General features: G+C 37.3%; 2 protein-coding genes across 3 annotated transcripts; one reads left to right on the forward strand and one right to left on the reverse strand.

The window, feature by feature from the left end:
* Nucleotides 1-1,795: 1,795 nt before the first annotated feature.
* Nucleotides 1,796-5,896, reverse strand: LOC119996021 (nudix hydrolase 20, chloroplastic-like). Its single transcript, XM_038842519.1, has 9 exons — nt 5,573-5,896; nt 5,409-5,473; nt 5,096-5,279; nt 4,808-4,888; nt 4,109-4,234; nt 3,304-3,383; nt 2,995-3,110; nt 2,701-2,821; nt 1,796-2,211 (listed from the first exon to the last, which is right to left on the reverse strand). Exons 1-9 carry the CDS (start codon nt 5,828-5,830, stop codon nt 2,142-2,144), a joined length of 1,101 nt encoding a protein of 366 aa, XP_038698447.1. The 5' UTR covers nt 5,831-5,896; the 3' UTR covers nt 1,796-2,141.
* A 2,168-nt stretch (nt 5,897-8,064) lies between these two features.
* Nucleotides 8,065-13,151, forward strand: LOC119997437 (protein ENHANCED DISEASE RESISTANCE 4-like). 2 transcript variants are annotated; one of them, XM_038844462.1, is made up of 5 exons: nt 8,087-8,646; nt 8,965-11,209; nt 11,573-11,633; nt 11,730-11,953; nt 12,769-13,151. In XM_038844462.1, the coding sequence occupies exons 1-5, from the start codon at nt 8,532-8,534 to the stop codon at nt 12,824-12,826; spliced, it is 2,703 nt and encodes a 900-aa protein (XP_038700390.1). In that variant the 5' UTR covers nt 8,087-8,531; the 3' UTR covers nt 12,827-13,151. The 2 variants fall into 2 exon arrangements, with proteins under 2 accessions (XP_038700391.1, XP_038700390.1); XM_038844463.1 differs by lacking the exon at nt 12,769-13,151 and having other exon boundaries at nt 8,065-8,646; nt 11,764-11,953.
* Nucleotides 13,152-16,929: the final 3,778 nt, after the last annotated feature.

The following is a 16,929-nucleotide window of genomic DNA, read 5'->3' on the forward strand; positions in this document are numbered from 1 at the left end:
TCCTTTCTAAGTTGTAATTCGTGTGTTGTGAATTATTAACTTGTTTTGCATTTGAAATTTTATAACCATTTGTTTTGTATTTTACTTAATTTTAAGATTTTATGGATTGTTTCAATAAATTGTAATTTTACTTTAAGAAGTAAAAGAAAATGTATATCGGGCCTCCAACATTATATCACAAAAAAGAAGATATTTGAACAAATTGGACAATCCGGATTTGATAAATTAACTTTGTTAACAATCCAATCTGAGTTAGGGTTCGAACAAGTAAATATTTCGTAAACTCTTTAGACCGACCCAAAACCAATTCAGAATCAATTTTTTGTCACCCGTAATCTCATCATTTCTTTTCTTTAAATGTGGTTTTACTTATCTGTCCTCCACTTTCCACAGTTTTTACAAATGTAACTCTCCCCGCCAATTATTTTCTTCTCTTTTGGACCCCTCTCTAATCAATTATTCATATGATAATTTATAATAATACAATATCAATATGGAGTGAGTGGACGGTTTAGATTTAACCAACAATTACAATTCTAGAAAAAGCCCGAATTCGAGAATGTGAGATAGCCTGATTGGTTAGGCTGTCTGCCCAGTACCTTGAGGTACAAGGTTCTATTCTCATCAGGGGGATTTGGGATTTGAGTAGTTTTCCATCCGCTGTGGTGGCCTTCATGTCCCTCGGACATGGCTTAACGTGTGTGTGGCTGTGGGCCTTAAAAAAAAAAAAAAAAGGCCCGAATTCCAAAAAGATGACTTGGGTCATAAGGTTTCACTGGTTTCAGAGATTTCGATGGATGTCGGGAAAAAAAAAATGCAACACCAAATAATAATTGCATCCGTCCAAAGAAGATCTCATCATTTCTTTTATTTGCATGCGATTTTACTTATATGCCCTCAATTATCCACTGGTTTTACAAATGCAACTCTCCCTTCCAATTATTGTTTTTCTTTTGGACCCCCTCCAATCAATTATTCATATCGAGAATGCTAATTCAATCAAAGTCTATGTGACAAGATGACTAGTGTGGATGTTATTTTCGACATTTAGGTATTGTCAGTTCCGGGATATCTTTGTGGGTTTTTTTACGCTCCCCTCATGATTTTATTTGAAAAATATCCTTATTTTATCGTTTCTTCACTCCGAAGTATCTCTGCGAGTTTTTTTTATCCTCCCCTCATGATTTTATTAGGAAAATATTCTTATTTTCCCCTCTTAGAGAGGGCGGATACCATGCAAAATTGGGTTAAAGGACAGGCATATATTTTTCTTGAGATATTTTGGCCTTCTTGATATTTAAATGGTTTGATAGTTTATGGTTACCCATGAATAAGAGTAGTAAGTTCAACTTCCACACCTAATAATTTGAACATTATTTCTCGCATGGGCTTCGACCCAATCTCTTATCTTCAGCCAGCAGAAATTTTTCTTAGATGCTTTTCGTAAACATATAGGTTTCAAAGTGTCACTTATCAAAAAGCTAAAAATGTAAACTCAATCCCGAACAGAATCTTACATTATTTTTTTATCTCCTAGTGCGATCTTTTTCCTGATAAGAAATCACTCACAACTGCTTCTCTTTCCTTCCACTCCTGGAGTATCAGATTCTTCCATCATTGATATAAAACAGGGTCAATTGTCTTAGATTCTTCCGTCATTGATGTAAAACAGCTGTTTCTTTCAATGGAAACAGCTCTGGTATCTTACCAAAATATTTCATTTCTGTCCCTGGATAGTTTGTTATTTGTCCAATCATTTTATTTTGTTGTTATTTGATTAAAGTCTCAATCAAGATATATAATTTTTGGAAGATTTAGTCATAAAGAAAATCATCCTTGCAAATGATACATTTGTGGTCCTAAAAATAGCCCTCTAAGACTGAGAGGTGCCAAACCTTGACTTAATACAACACTTTGATTTGCTTCAACTTTTTGTTGTCGGACAATGACATTCACCCGAGCTTTTAATTTGCTTCCGTAATCTGGGTCCTTGTTGTTTAAGCTCACTAATTGCACTTACCACCAACAAAGCAAAGGACTGTTACACGAAAGTAGAAGAGGCTAGCAATGCAAACGATTTCTTCAGACAATACCAGAAACCACCCGTAGCATATAATAAAACAGCAGCTTCAGGGATATTTCTAGGAGCAATCTCCACTTCTCAAACTCTCTAATAGATCCGAATATCCCAAGTATTCAGGGATAATGTACCTGCACAGAAAAAAATGGAAAGAAAACAGCGCAAAATATTAGTCAAACCCACAAATTTATGACCTCCAAATCTTATATTCTTCCGTTTATCTCCTTTTTTACATCTTTTTTTGGCATTCAAAATGCTTCTTTTGGCAGCGAAGGATCTGCTAACTTCAAGTATTTGGAAAAAAAATAAAAAGACTTATTATAGAAATGTTAGTTCCCATGCAACATGGTGTGTATAATGCACGAGTCTAAGCCAAACACCTTATTGAGGTAAATTAAAGCTGATAATATATATAATACAGGCCTTGAGAGCAAAATACTGAATTGAGGCAAATGATAGTGGCAGCTTATAAGGGCTGGCTACACTATACTTGGAAGATCATTAAGGTCATGAGAGCACGGATTAACCAGTAGTAGCATCAGTCCACATAAAAGTAATTCGAGTTAACTAGGTACTCAAAGATGGTAAAATAAGCAGTGGAAATAATAGAGGACACATACCCATGTCGAAACAGAAAATCAATGATAACAAGAGAGCAATTTGGCTTGAAGAAATGCGTCCTTCTTATAACATTAGCAACATGTGTCACAGGGATTAACTTGAAGCCCTCCACCTCCTCATCTGCCAGACACTTGGTAAGAAATTATGATTTCATAGAATTCTAGAGATGAAAAACTACAGGAGATGAGTACAGGATGAATAAGGAACAAAATTTAATGCAGCAATTAGGCACAAATGAACAAGTAATGAACTCAACAATTCATTAGAAGGGAAATGGACCTTCAATAGCTCACCTTGATTGTTGGGCATAAAGCCTTCGGGGAGTTTCAAATCATAACAAAATAGAACATCTCTCTTGTATCTATGCCCGTCAATGTCCCTGTAGGAAACAGCACCAACTGGCATAGCTCTGCAATACAAGCACTTTGAAAAAATAAGTGGGGACTGAGAGAGAGAGAGGATTGTCGTTCTTTTTCATTTTTCCTTTCTTTGACTTGTAGAAAAAGATATATATCTGCCACCAAGGCTTCATTTACTTGAAGACATGATGAAGAATGACTGAACATGGAAATTCAATGGCCAAACCGCCAAAGAGAACTTACCCCCTGGATATTGATCTTGGTATTCCTGCTTCCTCTTCACATTCCTTAACAAGATTCTCCCCACAAGCTATTCCATAAGGCTGCATTGCCCAATTCAGAAACATGTCATTCGTAAATCCAGTGAACATTATCTTAAGAAGTCACCATAACTATAAGAATTACATAATCATTATTAGCCTAAACAAATGAGTCTGTTCCATTTAGTAGCTGCAGACTGCAGTTGAGGCAGGACTCTTCAAACTCCCACCTACATCAGGTTTTAACATGATATTCTTTGCACAAAGCTTGGTCCTTTGGTTGCCCTAAGATATTCCAACACAGAAGATACTAAATGCAATAAAAGCATTAATAAAGCATCCTGGTTCGCAGCTCCATTCTAATTTAAGAAAAGCTTAAAATGAAGTTTAATTCATAATACTATCATACAGGAAAGTAAACACATTATAAAGCTTAAAATGAAGTTTTAGTCATAATACTATCATACAGGAAAGTAAATACACTCATAACAAAATTGATGTTCACAATTTAATTTGGAACACAAGCAAGGAAAAAAAAAGTTGTGTGAAGGCTTCGTTTGGTGGAGCTTACTATAAGCTAGCTTATAAGCTAAAAATAAGCTATAAAATAAGTTGTTAGGTGATTGGTAATTGTACAGTTTTTAGCTTATAAGCTACTATATCAATTGGATCATGTGAATGAGGAGGTTATTTAGCTTACACGCTAGCTTATAAGCTCCACCAAACAGAGCCTATGCAGTAATGTGTGTCACAAACCAGAGCCATATGAAGTAATATGTGTCACAAACCAGTCCTCCAGCAACTAGATGATCAAGCATCCCAGGATACGTGGGTTTCACATGACTTCTTTTCCCTATCCATAGAAATTGCTGCCCATCTCTTTCCACATAGCCATTCATATGGACACCATAAGCCTAACCTCGGAAGAGGCAAAAAAAGAAGCAATATGAACCAAAAAAATTCATTTAATAATCATTTCCATCAAATCTAACAACCACTCATATAAGCAAAATGTGCTTCTACCACAAATAAATTCCATCAACCCTTGTAGATTCTGCTTTGAATTTAGCTTTCTCCTTGAACATAAGAAGTGGATTTTCTAGGTGAAATAAATGTAAAAGATATGCATTTGGAGTTTGGATAAGTGGAACTTAAGTGCTTTTCAGTTAAAAGATATAAACAAAACATAAATATTTTGGCCTTCCTATACATAGGATGAACTCCATGGTTAGGCTAGGCAAATTTATCATAACTTGCTTTCTCAATGGCTAGACAGACAATAACTCTAGGTTGATCACCAACATTTCAATAGAGTGACTGGTGAAGAGTGTACAATAAGCATGAATACCTAGGTACATTCCAAGTTATATGACAATGAACCAGGACTCACGGAGGAGTTTGCATGAGTTCCTAAACAAACTCATAAGGGAATCTCTGTTGTGCCCATGTTAAGAGATGAATACTTGGACAAAGTAAATAAAAATTACCTTAATTCCAAAATAAGGAGCTGCAGCACGTTCAAGCAAAAAAAATACTGGCGCGCCATAGGATGATGCTACAGGGTACAGCTGTTCTCAAGCAACGGAATCCATATTAGAGACAGATTTTACATCTTATTTTGCAACAACTAAGCATCCAAGTTTGAGAAATTGAATATTCAGAAGCACAAATCACAAATCATGAAGACAAAAAAGAAGAAGAAAAAAAGAAGAAGAAGATAGCAAACACATCTTTTTATGAGATATTCAATTAGTAGTAAGTGGTGAATATTATACCTCATTGCGTATACCAGGAATAATATCTTCTCCCAGGGATTTGATTACTTCTCCAACTGCTCTGGTTCTATCATCCGGTGATTTAAGTTCAGGATTCAATGTTACATGGTTTCCTATCTTTGAATTACCTTCTCTCTGGGGCAAAACAAACACGTTCTGGTAATCCCTCAAATGCTCAACAAAACTGTACAAATTCAACAGTTTGAACGCATAAAATAAGCAAAAATAAAAACTCAACTGGAATACAAGTGATTTCCGATCTACATTTCATTAATTGGAAACTTATGGAGAATTCGGAAAAGAAAACCCTTACCCATTATGCACGTAACCAGCAATTTGATCATCTAAAACAAACGGGAGGAACTCAGATCGCTTTTCCTGAATAAATTCGGATCATAAACATGAGCAAAATACGTTCCTGAGTCCCTGACTCTTCCTGTCCCGGAAAACAAACAGAGAGAAACAAGGGGGACTTACTGCTCCGCGATTGCAGACCTTGATCTTCTCAAAGAAGCCGGAGAGATCCGAGGAATCGTCTAGGGCATAATCTGGTTTAGAAACTCGAACGACGTCGTCCCAAGTGAAGCTACTGGTAGTATGGCTAGTTAGAGTAGCTGATATAGAGCGAGAGGCTGATCTTCGTAACAGAAATGTTGTTGCGATGGGGCTCTTCACACAAGTGAACGATGATCGAATTCTGTGTAAGAGAGGGGAAGTACTGCAGGAGCAGGCCATCGTAGCTCATCTGGGACGCCCAGAGAGAGCAAAATCGCTACGCTTTATGATTTCATCGAAGAAAAATACAGTTTTTTTTGCTGGTTGGGCTGGTTGTGTTAACAAATGTGTTTGCGGGAGTATGGGCCTATTAATGAGATTGGGTTAAGCTTCTCCACGTCCAGGTATTCGGACTGGGTCGAAATGGAGTTACGGGCTACCCATGGATATGGTAATTAAGTTGTCAAAAGAGGCCCGTAAGCCCAGTGAAAGCACCTTATAGTGTGAAACTCGCTGTGGACTTCCCTTCGGAAGCATAGTTGTCGTTTGTTTGTAACAAACATCTCGCATTGCTTACGTGATGGTCCTTCAAGTGGTTTATAAGTAGCCAACCTGCTACCAACGAGAAGTGGTTTGGTTCGCAATTGACTGAGTTAGACATATGTATATCTAATATTCGATTCGGCAGATAAACATATTGCTCAGTTGCCTGCATATTATAGTACAAGACAATATTGTCATATTATTAAAAAAGAAATTAGTAAGTAATGGGGTGGATCAATTTTTAATGGTGGCCGGAGAGAATCTTTGTAGAGATTGTCTCTAACTGAACATATGCATGTTTGTCGAATTGTCTGGCTTGCATTTGTATTTGGAAACTTATAATATCTCATCAGACGAGAGCCAGCGAAGCCAAATCCCAGGAACCCAGATGACACAAACCAAAGAAGATGCACAAGAATGGGCTACCTGGGACTGTGGAAGCCCTTTATACGACTCCTATGAATTGGTGTCTCTAAGTCACTTGATCGAGCGGAATCTGAGGAAATTTCCCTATCTTGGAGGATCATTCAAAATAGTTTCCCATCCCCGCGATGTGGGGGCGCCGGAGATCTTCAATGGATTCTCCTCTCCTGCTTCAGTATGGGAGTTTTTGCGGCGGAAGTTGTGGAGGAAGAGATCAATTATTGGGCTGCAAACCAAGTTGGAGATTGGAGGGTTTAGTAGTTTTGGAACGAGGAAACAGAAATGCAAATAAACACAGGTAATCGATGACCATGAGAGAGCCTCACAAATGATTTTTTATGTATGAAAAATCTTCCTTGTACTTATTTTCTCTGTTTTGTAAGGATTCGTCTTTGTTGATTGGTATTTACATTTGGGATTTGGTTTTCATTACATCCAGAGAGAATGCCAATAACCCAACAATCTCTAGAGCCTCGAATTGTGCTTCTTGGTAGCTATTTGGCATTGGGTGTATTGAGATCTAGAAATATTTACTGACGAACGTATCCACTTTCATTGCATACAATTTTTTCTATTTAACTTTCTTTCCTTGTAACAGCAAATAGTGGCTTTTACTATTTAGAAAAAAAAAAAGAGAAAGATATAGTTTTCTCACTATTTATCGTTTAATAATATGTAATAACCTTCCCCCTAAATCCATTGAAACATGACAGAATTTGGTAGGCAAAATTTGGTAATAACTTGTGTTTTGTTTTATGATGAATTACATGATGTAATGTGTCAAAGCATATATGCTACTTGTAACAATTGAATTAAACAATATTTTAATCAACGTATATATTAATATTTAAAATAATATTTTACAACCAACATATATGCTAGTATATATGTTATTTTTTCAAATTGTTTAGCAAATGGAGTAAACCAACTAGGTATTAGTACTTCTTTCGTCCATATAAAGAAGATGATCGAATTATCCATCAATTGTTAGTTTGTTACCCAAAAATCTAAAGTACATGTCAAAGTGAGACTGCCATTAAAAAAAACAAGAAGAACAATAAGAGGGAGGATTACCGTAACGTAGGGACCATAGAAGAATTGTTTGAATGGGCCAGGCCCACTCTGTCATGTATGTGGGGGTAGCAGATCATAACTCCAAAGACTCTGTCCGACACAAACTCGGCTTTAAACTTTAAAGTTTAAACTCCTCTTCTTTTTACAATCGCCATCTCTTCGCCAAGACCCTGCTTTTCTCTTCTCTTCTCTTCTTTTCTTTTCTCTTCTTTTCCCATCACTGGTCACACACCAACAGCTAACAGCAAATCAAAAAAAAATCAAAATTACAGGGAGAGACCGAATAAAGGGTAAAGTTGAAATTAAAAAAATAAAAATAAAAGCAAAAAGAAAAAAACTTGTCCATTGGTATTTGGTTGCACCATGACCACCCAATCTTCGGCTTCTTCCACTCTCTCTTTTTTGACGTTTTGTGACTTTCTCCGGATTAAAATCCGGAGCATCCATAGCAATCTCCTTGAAAAGAGTAAAAGACTGGACTACTAAACGACACCGTATCCGGTGTCTCCTTTAACTCGTTGTTCTAAATCCAACAGTGTAGTGTAAACACATATTTCTCCGAAAACAACATTTCAGAGACTTTTCCACCGAATCAATGCTTCTCCGTACTTTCTCGACATGATTTCCCTTCCTCTGTTTGGTTCCTGGGAAAAAGAAGACAACTTGTTCACATTTTGATACCCTGCAACTCATAAAGATTAGTTTAGTTACTCTTTTAATTGATGTAATTACTTTCCTTCACTTTTTTTTTTCCCAGAGTTTCTTTCCCAGTGACGACCAAATCTTCTCTTTTCTTTTGTTTTCTTTTCTGGGTTTAATTTAATATAAGTGTGAAAATGATGTTCTCTCTGTAGTTTATTTGGGGGTATTTGTTGTCGTTTTGCTTTTGAAAGTTTGTAGAATGACGGAGTCGACAGGACTAAGGTTGGTGAGGTGTCCGAAGTGTGAAAACCTTCTGCCGGAGCTCGCCGACTACTCTGTCTATCAATGCGGTGGATGCGGTACTGTTCTCCGAGGTACACCAATCACAATTCTCTCGCCATTTTTATTGATTCTTTATTATTCATGTTGAAGTTCTTGACTTGATTAAGAAACCTAAAATATTGGAAAATGGTTCTTGACAATCATGAGTGAAACATTTGGCATCCTGAGTTTTTTTTTTTTTTTTTTTAATTTTTCTTGGAACAGTTTAATTGTTGATGTGATGTTGCAAAGAAAAAAATATACCCAATAATGAATTGCTGCCAATCTGCAATTTTTATCTTTGTTTTTGTTTGTCTCCTCTTAAATTATGAATTTGGAACTTTATTTCTGTTTCTTAATTTGATATGCAGCAAAAAATTCGGATGCGGATGCTTTCCCTAGTAAGTCAAATGAAGAAGGCGTTGCAGAAGCTTCTACCAGATCACAGAATTCCTCAGATAAGGGAGTCGTGGAGTTGAGTGATACTTCTGATTCGGAAGCGAAGTCCAGTGGTAGCCCTTTAAGGTGCAATGAAAATTTCCCTGATAAAAACAATGTTGGTTATACTGATAGAGGTGGCAATCAATACAAGGTTTTGGGGAACGCGTTAGGTGTTGAGAATGGTCTTGATGTGAAGTTGAGAGGAGATGAACCAGGTAATGTGGTTGAGAGGGAACATGGGAATTTGAATTCAACAATGGAAGATGGTGGTGATTCCTGGAGATTGGGTCGGATGTCTAATCGGCATCTTGGGGAGAAAAGTGAGAAGGAAGGGTTTCAGAGATCCATGAAACGTAATGCTGAAGGTATGAGATTTTCTGCTTCAAACTATCCAGACGAGGGCCCCTCAAATTCTCGTTTTGACTCATTGCGTAATTATGGGGATTCCATGAGGAGTCATAGTCATCTTGATGGGGCTAACAGAGTTCAATACCTTGAACAAAATCGAGCTGAACTACTGCAGAAGCTGGATGAGCTAAAGGATCAATTTATTAGGACATGTGATGTTGCTGATAAACCAAAGGAGCAGTTTCCTGGTGATGGGAGGGCCATTCCTCCACATTCATACAGTGATTATAATTCCCGGTTTCCAGGTATTTCTTCTGGATTGGATAGGGCTCCAATGCAGTACTTTCGGCCTGATAGACATGCTTCAGGGCCTCCTTGTTTTAGTCATTGTCCTGATCCATTCCCTTATGCCAATGGGCATGAAATGCCCATTGATAGCTTCTATCCTCCGAAGCTTAAATCAAGTAGTATTCCCGGACGTGGGGATCCTTTTGGATCCCAAATGTTCAGAAGAGCTCCACAACAATTATCCAGTCACTACCAGCAACAACAACCTCATCCTCATTTTTCTGGACGGTATGTTGATCCTAATCCAGATCTTTTTGAGCCATACCCGCATAATGAGCCATTTCACCAACCTTCTTGCCCTTGTTTACTTTGCTACAACAAGAATCAAAGAGTTTCAGCACCAGTACTACCCACTGCTTTTGGCAATAAAAGATTTCCTGACATTCCCTATGATCCCATGTCATATCATCGCAACACTTCTGCCATATTTGGTCCACCTTTTCAAAATTCTAGCACTGAAAATGCTCCAATGAATTTCCATGCTCATCGAACCCACTCTGAGATGGATGGCACCGTTCGACATCGTCTTCAGAAGTTGGTTTTTGCTAGTAATGATCGCCGTTGTTATCCTGTAGCTGGTGCTGCCCCATTTATAGCATGTTATAACTGCTTTGAACTGCTGCAACTGCCAAAGAAAGCGCAACTTCTGATGAAAAGTCAACAAAAGATACGGTGTGGTGCGTGTTCCACGGTAATAAATTTTACGATCATCGATGGGAAGGTTGTTCTTTCTGTTGATACAATGCAGAATCCTTCCTTGGTTGATGATACCTGTAATGAGTTGGTGAAAGATCATGTGAATTCTGGTGGCCGTGCCAACCAGTTTAGTGCTGATTTCTCTTCAGATGATTTTCAAATGATGGATAGAAAACCCATTCTCATGTCAAGAGTACAGGATCCAGACTCAAGGAAGCCCCAAGATATGCACACCTTTCGTTCTTCATCTCTGACCACCTCTGATGATGAAAATAGTCCGGAATTCTTAACTTCTCCAACAGAGGTTATCAACTCTGTTCAACGGCCAATCAAAACCTCTCTGTCTTTGTCAGCTCCTGATTCACCTCTTCAGGATCCCGTCATTTACTCTGCTAATAATCATTCAGTGAACCGATTTGGGAAGGGAAACCAAAGTAGTCGCTCTGATCAAGAGAAGGACGTAATTAACAAGGCTACAGTGCGACAAAATTCTATGAAGGAGACATCCTTTGCAACTGAGATGGAGGTTTCATTTAATGAGCTCTCTAGTACTGGGGTGTCGCAGAATTCTGGAGATGCAGACAGAGAAGATGAGAAATCTAGAATCAACAAAAGTGGTGAATCATTTTTCATGAACATTATCAAGAAGCGCTTTCGAGATCTTTCCAAATCTAATCCGACTGATGAACGTGGAAATGTGTCTATCAATGGTCATCTCATCCCAGAACATTTGGTTAAGAAGGCTGAGAAGCGGGCTGGACCAATCCATCCTGGAGAATATTGGTACATACTTATTCTTGTACATTTATGGCCTTATTTTCATTCAATCATGCTGTACAATTCGTACAAAATGTGGCTTTGTAGAGGTGTTAAACCAATACCGATGTAAGCTCAACCTATCCAATTCCTGTTTGAGTATCATTCAGATGATTGAGGAATCATGGAGTACATTTCTCTAAAATCTGTTTGCTCTGCTTACAAAAAAATCGACGAGTGGAGACTCAAATCTTCTTTTTAGTTCTGTTCTAGTATATGTTTTTCATTTTTCCATATTCACTGAGTACGACCAAATTTCTGTTTCTCATTAGTTGAAGTGGTTATTCTTTGCTGCTTATCAAATTGATCCATGCTGTTTTCTTAAATCAGGTATGATTCCAGAGCTGGATTCTGGGGTGTCATCGGCGGGCCTTGTCTTGGAATAATTCCTGTAAGATCTACTAATTCTGAAACCTGTACCGATGGATCAGTATTTGTTTAGTTTGTGCTTCCTATATTTATTTTGGGTATGTTATTTTGCTGGCAGCCACATATTGAAGTATTCAATTACTCCATGCCAGAAAATTGTGCGGGTGGAGACACTGGTGTTTTTGTAAATGGAAGAGAGCTTCATCAGAAAGATTTGGATTTGCTTTCTACCAGAGGACTTCCAGCCGATAGAGATGGGTCGTACATTGTTGAAATTTCAGGTAGGGTACTGGATGAAGACACGGGTGAAGAGCTAGACTGTCTCGGCAGACTTGCCCCAACGTAAGTGCCAATAGCCTAATGATGTTTTCGTCAATTTCAATATTTAGAACTGGCAAAATGCAACTGAATAGTTTCAGTTATGTCTCTTGTCCACCCACCAATTACATTATTTTGCATATTTTTCTTTCAAACTTTGGCGATCACATTAGTGGGTATTCTGGGATGGTACTGAGGGAGATTGTAGAATGACTCTGGTATGGCTATATTAGAATTTTTTTTGGGTAAATGTCTTGTAAAACTATAAAGCTTCGCCCATTTTTTTATTTTTCTTTTGAACTTCCCGTCCTTTCTGAAATTTAATTCTTAATCTCTGCATGAGTTTGTCTAGAGTCTTACATAGCAGAAGGAAGCAATCTCAGAAACAATTGATTCAGTTTTATAAGTGGACACATATAAGCAGTGTCGCCTAGTGCACTCGTTGCATTGGCGATTTTGGTGGTACATAGAGATACCGATATAAAAAGCTAATATAGAGTCATGCTAATAAAGAGTTTTAGGTAATAATAGTTATGCTAATGCAGAATTGTCTAACAAGAACACGAATAACTGACAAAATATTTGGCTCGAACATTTGAAGTGTCGATATAACTGCTATATCTGTTTAAATCTTTTCATATTCTACAAGTAGTTACAAACTTCTTCATATTATTCACTACATGCTTTTCTACTGCAGTACTGCTCCAAAAGTTCTTTCCTTTTTGATTGTCCGTCAATGATGAATTCATGAATCCTATTGTTATGAAATTCTCAATTGTCGCCATTTGAAAGTTGTGCTAGTTGAGAAGAATATTATCTTGAACTTTGCATTCTGACAGGGTTGAGAAGGTAAAGCATGGATTTGGAATGAAAGCTCCAAAAGCAGCTACTGAATGAGCTTCTAGGAATCAAGGTTTCTCTACTGTGGATGATTGGCATACTGGAAATGCAACTTGTTGCAGAGCTGGGATCACTGACGACGATAGGATACGTACAAGGTATCCCTCATGTTGTGAGATATGAACAACGCAATATTTAACAGGATGCTTAAAAGCTTAAAATGCTGAATAGATGGTTACCAATGCTAGTATCCTGCCAGTGGTTGCTCATTATATGTTGGACATGTTCCATCTCTTTGAAAAAAAAAATGAAATAGAAATGGATAGTGTGTATTTGGTTGTTCATTTTTGTTCATCAAGGGTATATCTGCTGTTATGAATGATTTTCTTCTTCTTCCAAACCCCCAAAACCATCTCTCTCTCAGACGGCAACCTAGTAGAAATACAGGAGTACAGGACCATATGCTCATATAGCAAACCAGACTAGATACTCACTTTCGAAAATTGGGTACAAAACAAGCTTCACTTGCACATCAACAATATCTTGAACATCAGCAGTATCTTGAACACAAAAACCACTTCAGTGCGATCCTTGCAAACTTGCAAGTCGCAAAGGATACAACCCTACATGTTAACCTGGCCCTCACAATACGCCTAATGAGTATATAGTATATAGTATGTACACAAACACAAGTATTCAATGTGTGATGTTCCCACTGCCTTGAGCCTACTAGTGAGTTGAGACAATCATAAAAGAGAGATAATTTGCTGTAACCAACTGTACACATTATCAATAACTTCGACACTAGGGACAAACAATGCAGAATTTGAGAGCGTACTCAACTTTGCAAAAAAAAAAATTTGAATACATGGGAAGGGGGTGGGGGAGGTTCAAACTCGAGACCTCTATGAGATACCACACACAAGAGTGTCATTTGAACTACTCGTGATTCTCATTATGTATTACGTATGTCAACCAGCAATGAATGTGCATCCAAACTCATTTGATGCCCTCCATAGAAAATAAAACTAATAGAGTGTATGTCAACAAGTCACAATTGAGACCTCCAGCAGATCTACCATTGCTCATTGGCAAGTGAAAGTCAAATAAACAGACTTTGGATTAGCAAAAGGGCAAAAGTTACGTAACATAAACAATAAACCAACGGTTATAGAACACAAGGTTTAAGTTTCTCTAGTCTAAAAATTCAATGTCAACAGAAACTGACAATTATTTAGTCTCAATGTTAACCAACAAAGTACTCATGTCCCAGAATGGGACTTAAAACACGCCTTTCAAAATGACATACTCGAGCGATGCAAACCCTCTACAAAGCAACTGTTCACCTTCACCTTTCTACCTTGCTGAAGCTGGTGGAAGTGCATCCACCATCTTTTGTTCTGCCTTTGGAAATAGATCCTGAAAATTTCACATCATGAACATGTTACGCTGGATAAACAGAACGAAAAGCATTAGTTTTGATGTATGATCTAAAATTTCACATATAACTTGGTTGAAAAGGCATGAAGAGCAGGGAGTTGGCATATCTTATGACCAACACCTCCATTAAAGCAACCATGGAAATAACAAAGTAATGACGAAAGTGGTTGCGCCCAACTTTTAGGAGTGTACACACCCTTAAGTTACAAGGGTAGAAAAACTGGAATCAAGATTAGCTCAATTTAATTTCAGTTCTTATCTTCTTTCATTCTCTTTCCACCAGCAATTGATTGATTGTGAATGGATGTCTCTTCACCCCCTCATTATCCTCTTCTCTATATTCACAACCAAAGGAACCCTCAAACCTAAAAAAAATCCATTTCGCTTCCAACTCAGTCCAAAAAATAAATCAACAACCATATCGATTTCCAACTGGATTATGCTTCAAAGAGTTCTCAATGGTCCACAAAAATTAAAAGCCAAATAGTTAAAGCTTTGATTAATCCAAGATTTGATTTATCATTCGTACAATCATACCAATCAGATCTAAACTCCATACAATTTTTCGCATAACCATTCAATAAAACGTATCATCATCAAGAAGAGCTAAAAAAAACACAAACCCATATTCTTCAATATCCAAAATAAACGCATATTCGAATGAAAAAAGAAGAAGAAAGAGCTGTGGATTTCAAAAATTGAAGTAAGAGAAGTAGAAATTACGTTCTTCAGATAGAGATAGTTGGCAGAGGTCGCGACTACCGTTATCCCGGCCAAGATTGCAACCGGTCCCGTCAACAGGCTCCACTTACGGTATATCATCTTCTCGTCACTTCTTCTGCTGCGATTTCCTGGTATGTGTCTCTCTCTGTTCTGTTCTCGGAACCATCCGACAAGGACGATTGGAGAATAATATATATTTGATGGGCTGGGCCTTTCATACACCATATGTTGTTTGGGCTTGACCTGGGCTTGTGAATGATCAAACTGGATCACACATCAAGTTGGGTTCTGGCCTGATAGATCTATGGTTCCGATCATCCAAAAATCACATGGCCCGAGCCCACCTCAAAGAGAGGCTCATTGTAACATTCTAAAATTGTTTTTTTTGAAATACTATTGAAAATATGATTGCCATTGGAATCGAACCTTGGGTATACATATGTCTAACCCAACTGATTGTCAACAAAGTCATCTCTAGTAACATTCTAAATTTTTAAGTGGCCCTATAATAGTACAGATTAAGGAAAATAATGTCCCAACATTCTCAAGGACTAGGAAATATTTATTTTTGTGAAGTATTGGAGAATAAAGTGGTCTAGTTGCTAATAATATAAATCTTACATTGGTTAGACAAATGTCTACCGAATAGTTTATATGGATAACTACATTTTTCTACAAATCAATTAGGTTTTTTCATAGGTTCAGTTCAATGGGTTGGGTTTCAGTCAATTATCAGGTTTGGGAGGAACAAACTCACGAGAGTAATTCGATATGATTGATTGCATGGGATGGAGTTTTGGACATGGTATCAGAACAATTCGATCCAGTTGAACGTATCATTTACTCCATTTGTTAAGTTTGATATAATTCAATCTACAAGTGTGAAAGAGTATTAAAGAACATAAAGCCGTAAGAATAATTGAGTGAGAGTAATTCGATATAACCTACGGAAACCGAAATCCAAACGCTTTTATGGGGGTGTGATTTCTAACACTAATATTTGTTGGGATTCAATAAAGTTTCTCATTATGTCATGTGTGAACCAACTCTCTAAATTGCAGTACAACTGACAGAATTCAATACCTAATCGTTTTTGTCATCGATCCGCACCATTAAGATAAGGTGGGTCCCAACTGATCCTGTCTCCATATGTTATATTCAAGGGTCCTGCTATACAGACCCCCTTTTTTGCTTCATAAACCCCCTTATTATTCCTCTAATCAAATCACTTATCATTCACACTCTTCTGTCAAATCACTATTATTTCTTACACCCCCAGTCAAATCACTCATGTGACATATTTTAAAGACAAGACGTCCTCATGATGCCTAAGTATTCGATCCCACGCGCCTGCGTCTCCATAATTGCCCCACTCTCCCTCTTGTCTCTATCTTTCTCTCTCAACTTTCTCTCCCCTCCTTTTCTTCCTTATATCCGGCTTTCTCTCACCACATAACTTTAGAATAAATGTAAAAGATGGCTTTAGTATTATTTTAAATAAATATTTTTTAATATTATTTTTTTGAAAAAATTTAAAAATAAATATTTTTCTAATTACTGTATCCTACCGATAAAGTCATATCATCATCAAAACGTGTCAAATTTAAAGTCAAATCTACTTCCCTAGGCTTGGCGATTTCATAATTCTTGTGATAAGTAAACTTTGAGAGATACCAATACGTGAAATCACAATCATTTTAGAGAGAGACTAAAAGTCTGACAAGACAAATTTATGTAAGTCTCATGAGTCAAGTACAAATGGTACATAAACATTTAAGTTAGTGTGATATTTGAGTGAAAAGTAGACAAGTATTCAGGGTTAGTTTGCCACATAGGCTTAGAGTGATAGATTAAAAAATATTAACTTAGATTGTTTTAGCTGTAGTTATGGCTAGAGAGAGTAAGGATGAGTAGGTAGGTACTCCACAAGTAGGAAAACTCAAAAAAAGCGGATCAAAGTCCAACCAAATGGGTCTTACCCTTCGCGTTGCATTGAG

The sequence above is a fragment of the Tripterygium wilfordii genome, chromosome 4, assembly GCF_013401445.1.
Source record: "Tripterygium wilfordii isolate XIE 37 chromosome 4, ASM1340144v1, whole genome shotgun sequence".
NCBI classification, from domain to species: domain Eukaryota; kingdom Viridiplantae; phylum Streptophyta; class Magnoliopsida; order Celastrales; family Celastraceae; genus Tripterygium; species Tripterygium wilfordii.

What these genes read in the sequence shown, in the direction of transcription:
- LOC119996021 (XM_038842519.1), bottom strand. Translation starts at nt 5,830, where the DNA reads ATGGCCTGCTCCTGCAGTACTTCCCCTCTCTTACACAGAATTCGATCA. An exon ending in CCAAGATCAATATCCAGGGG is followed by an intron (nt 3,111 to 3,303) that starts GTAAGTTCTCTT and finishes CTTGTATTGCAG; the next exon opens with AGCTATGCCAGTTGGTGCTG. An exon ending in GATTTTCTGTTTCGACATGG is followed by an intron (nt 2,212 to 2,700) that starts GTATGTGTCCTC and finishes TTTTCTGTGCAG; the next exon opens with GTACATTATCCCTGAATACT.
- LOC119997437 (XM_038844462.1), top strand. Translation starts at nt 8,532, where the DNA reads ATGACGGAGTCGACAGGACTAAGGTTGGTGAGGTGTCCGAAGTGTGAA. An exon ending in ATGCGGTACTGTTCTCCGAG is followed by an intron (nt 8,647 to 8,964) that starts GTACACCAATCA and finishes TTTGATATGCAG; the next exon opens with CAAAAAATTCGGATGCGGAT. An exon ending in CTTGTCTTGGAATAATTCCT is followed by an intron (nt 11,634 to 11,729) that starts GTAAGATCTACT and finishes TTTTGCTGGCAG; the next exon opens with CCACATATTGAAGTATTCAA.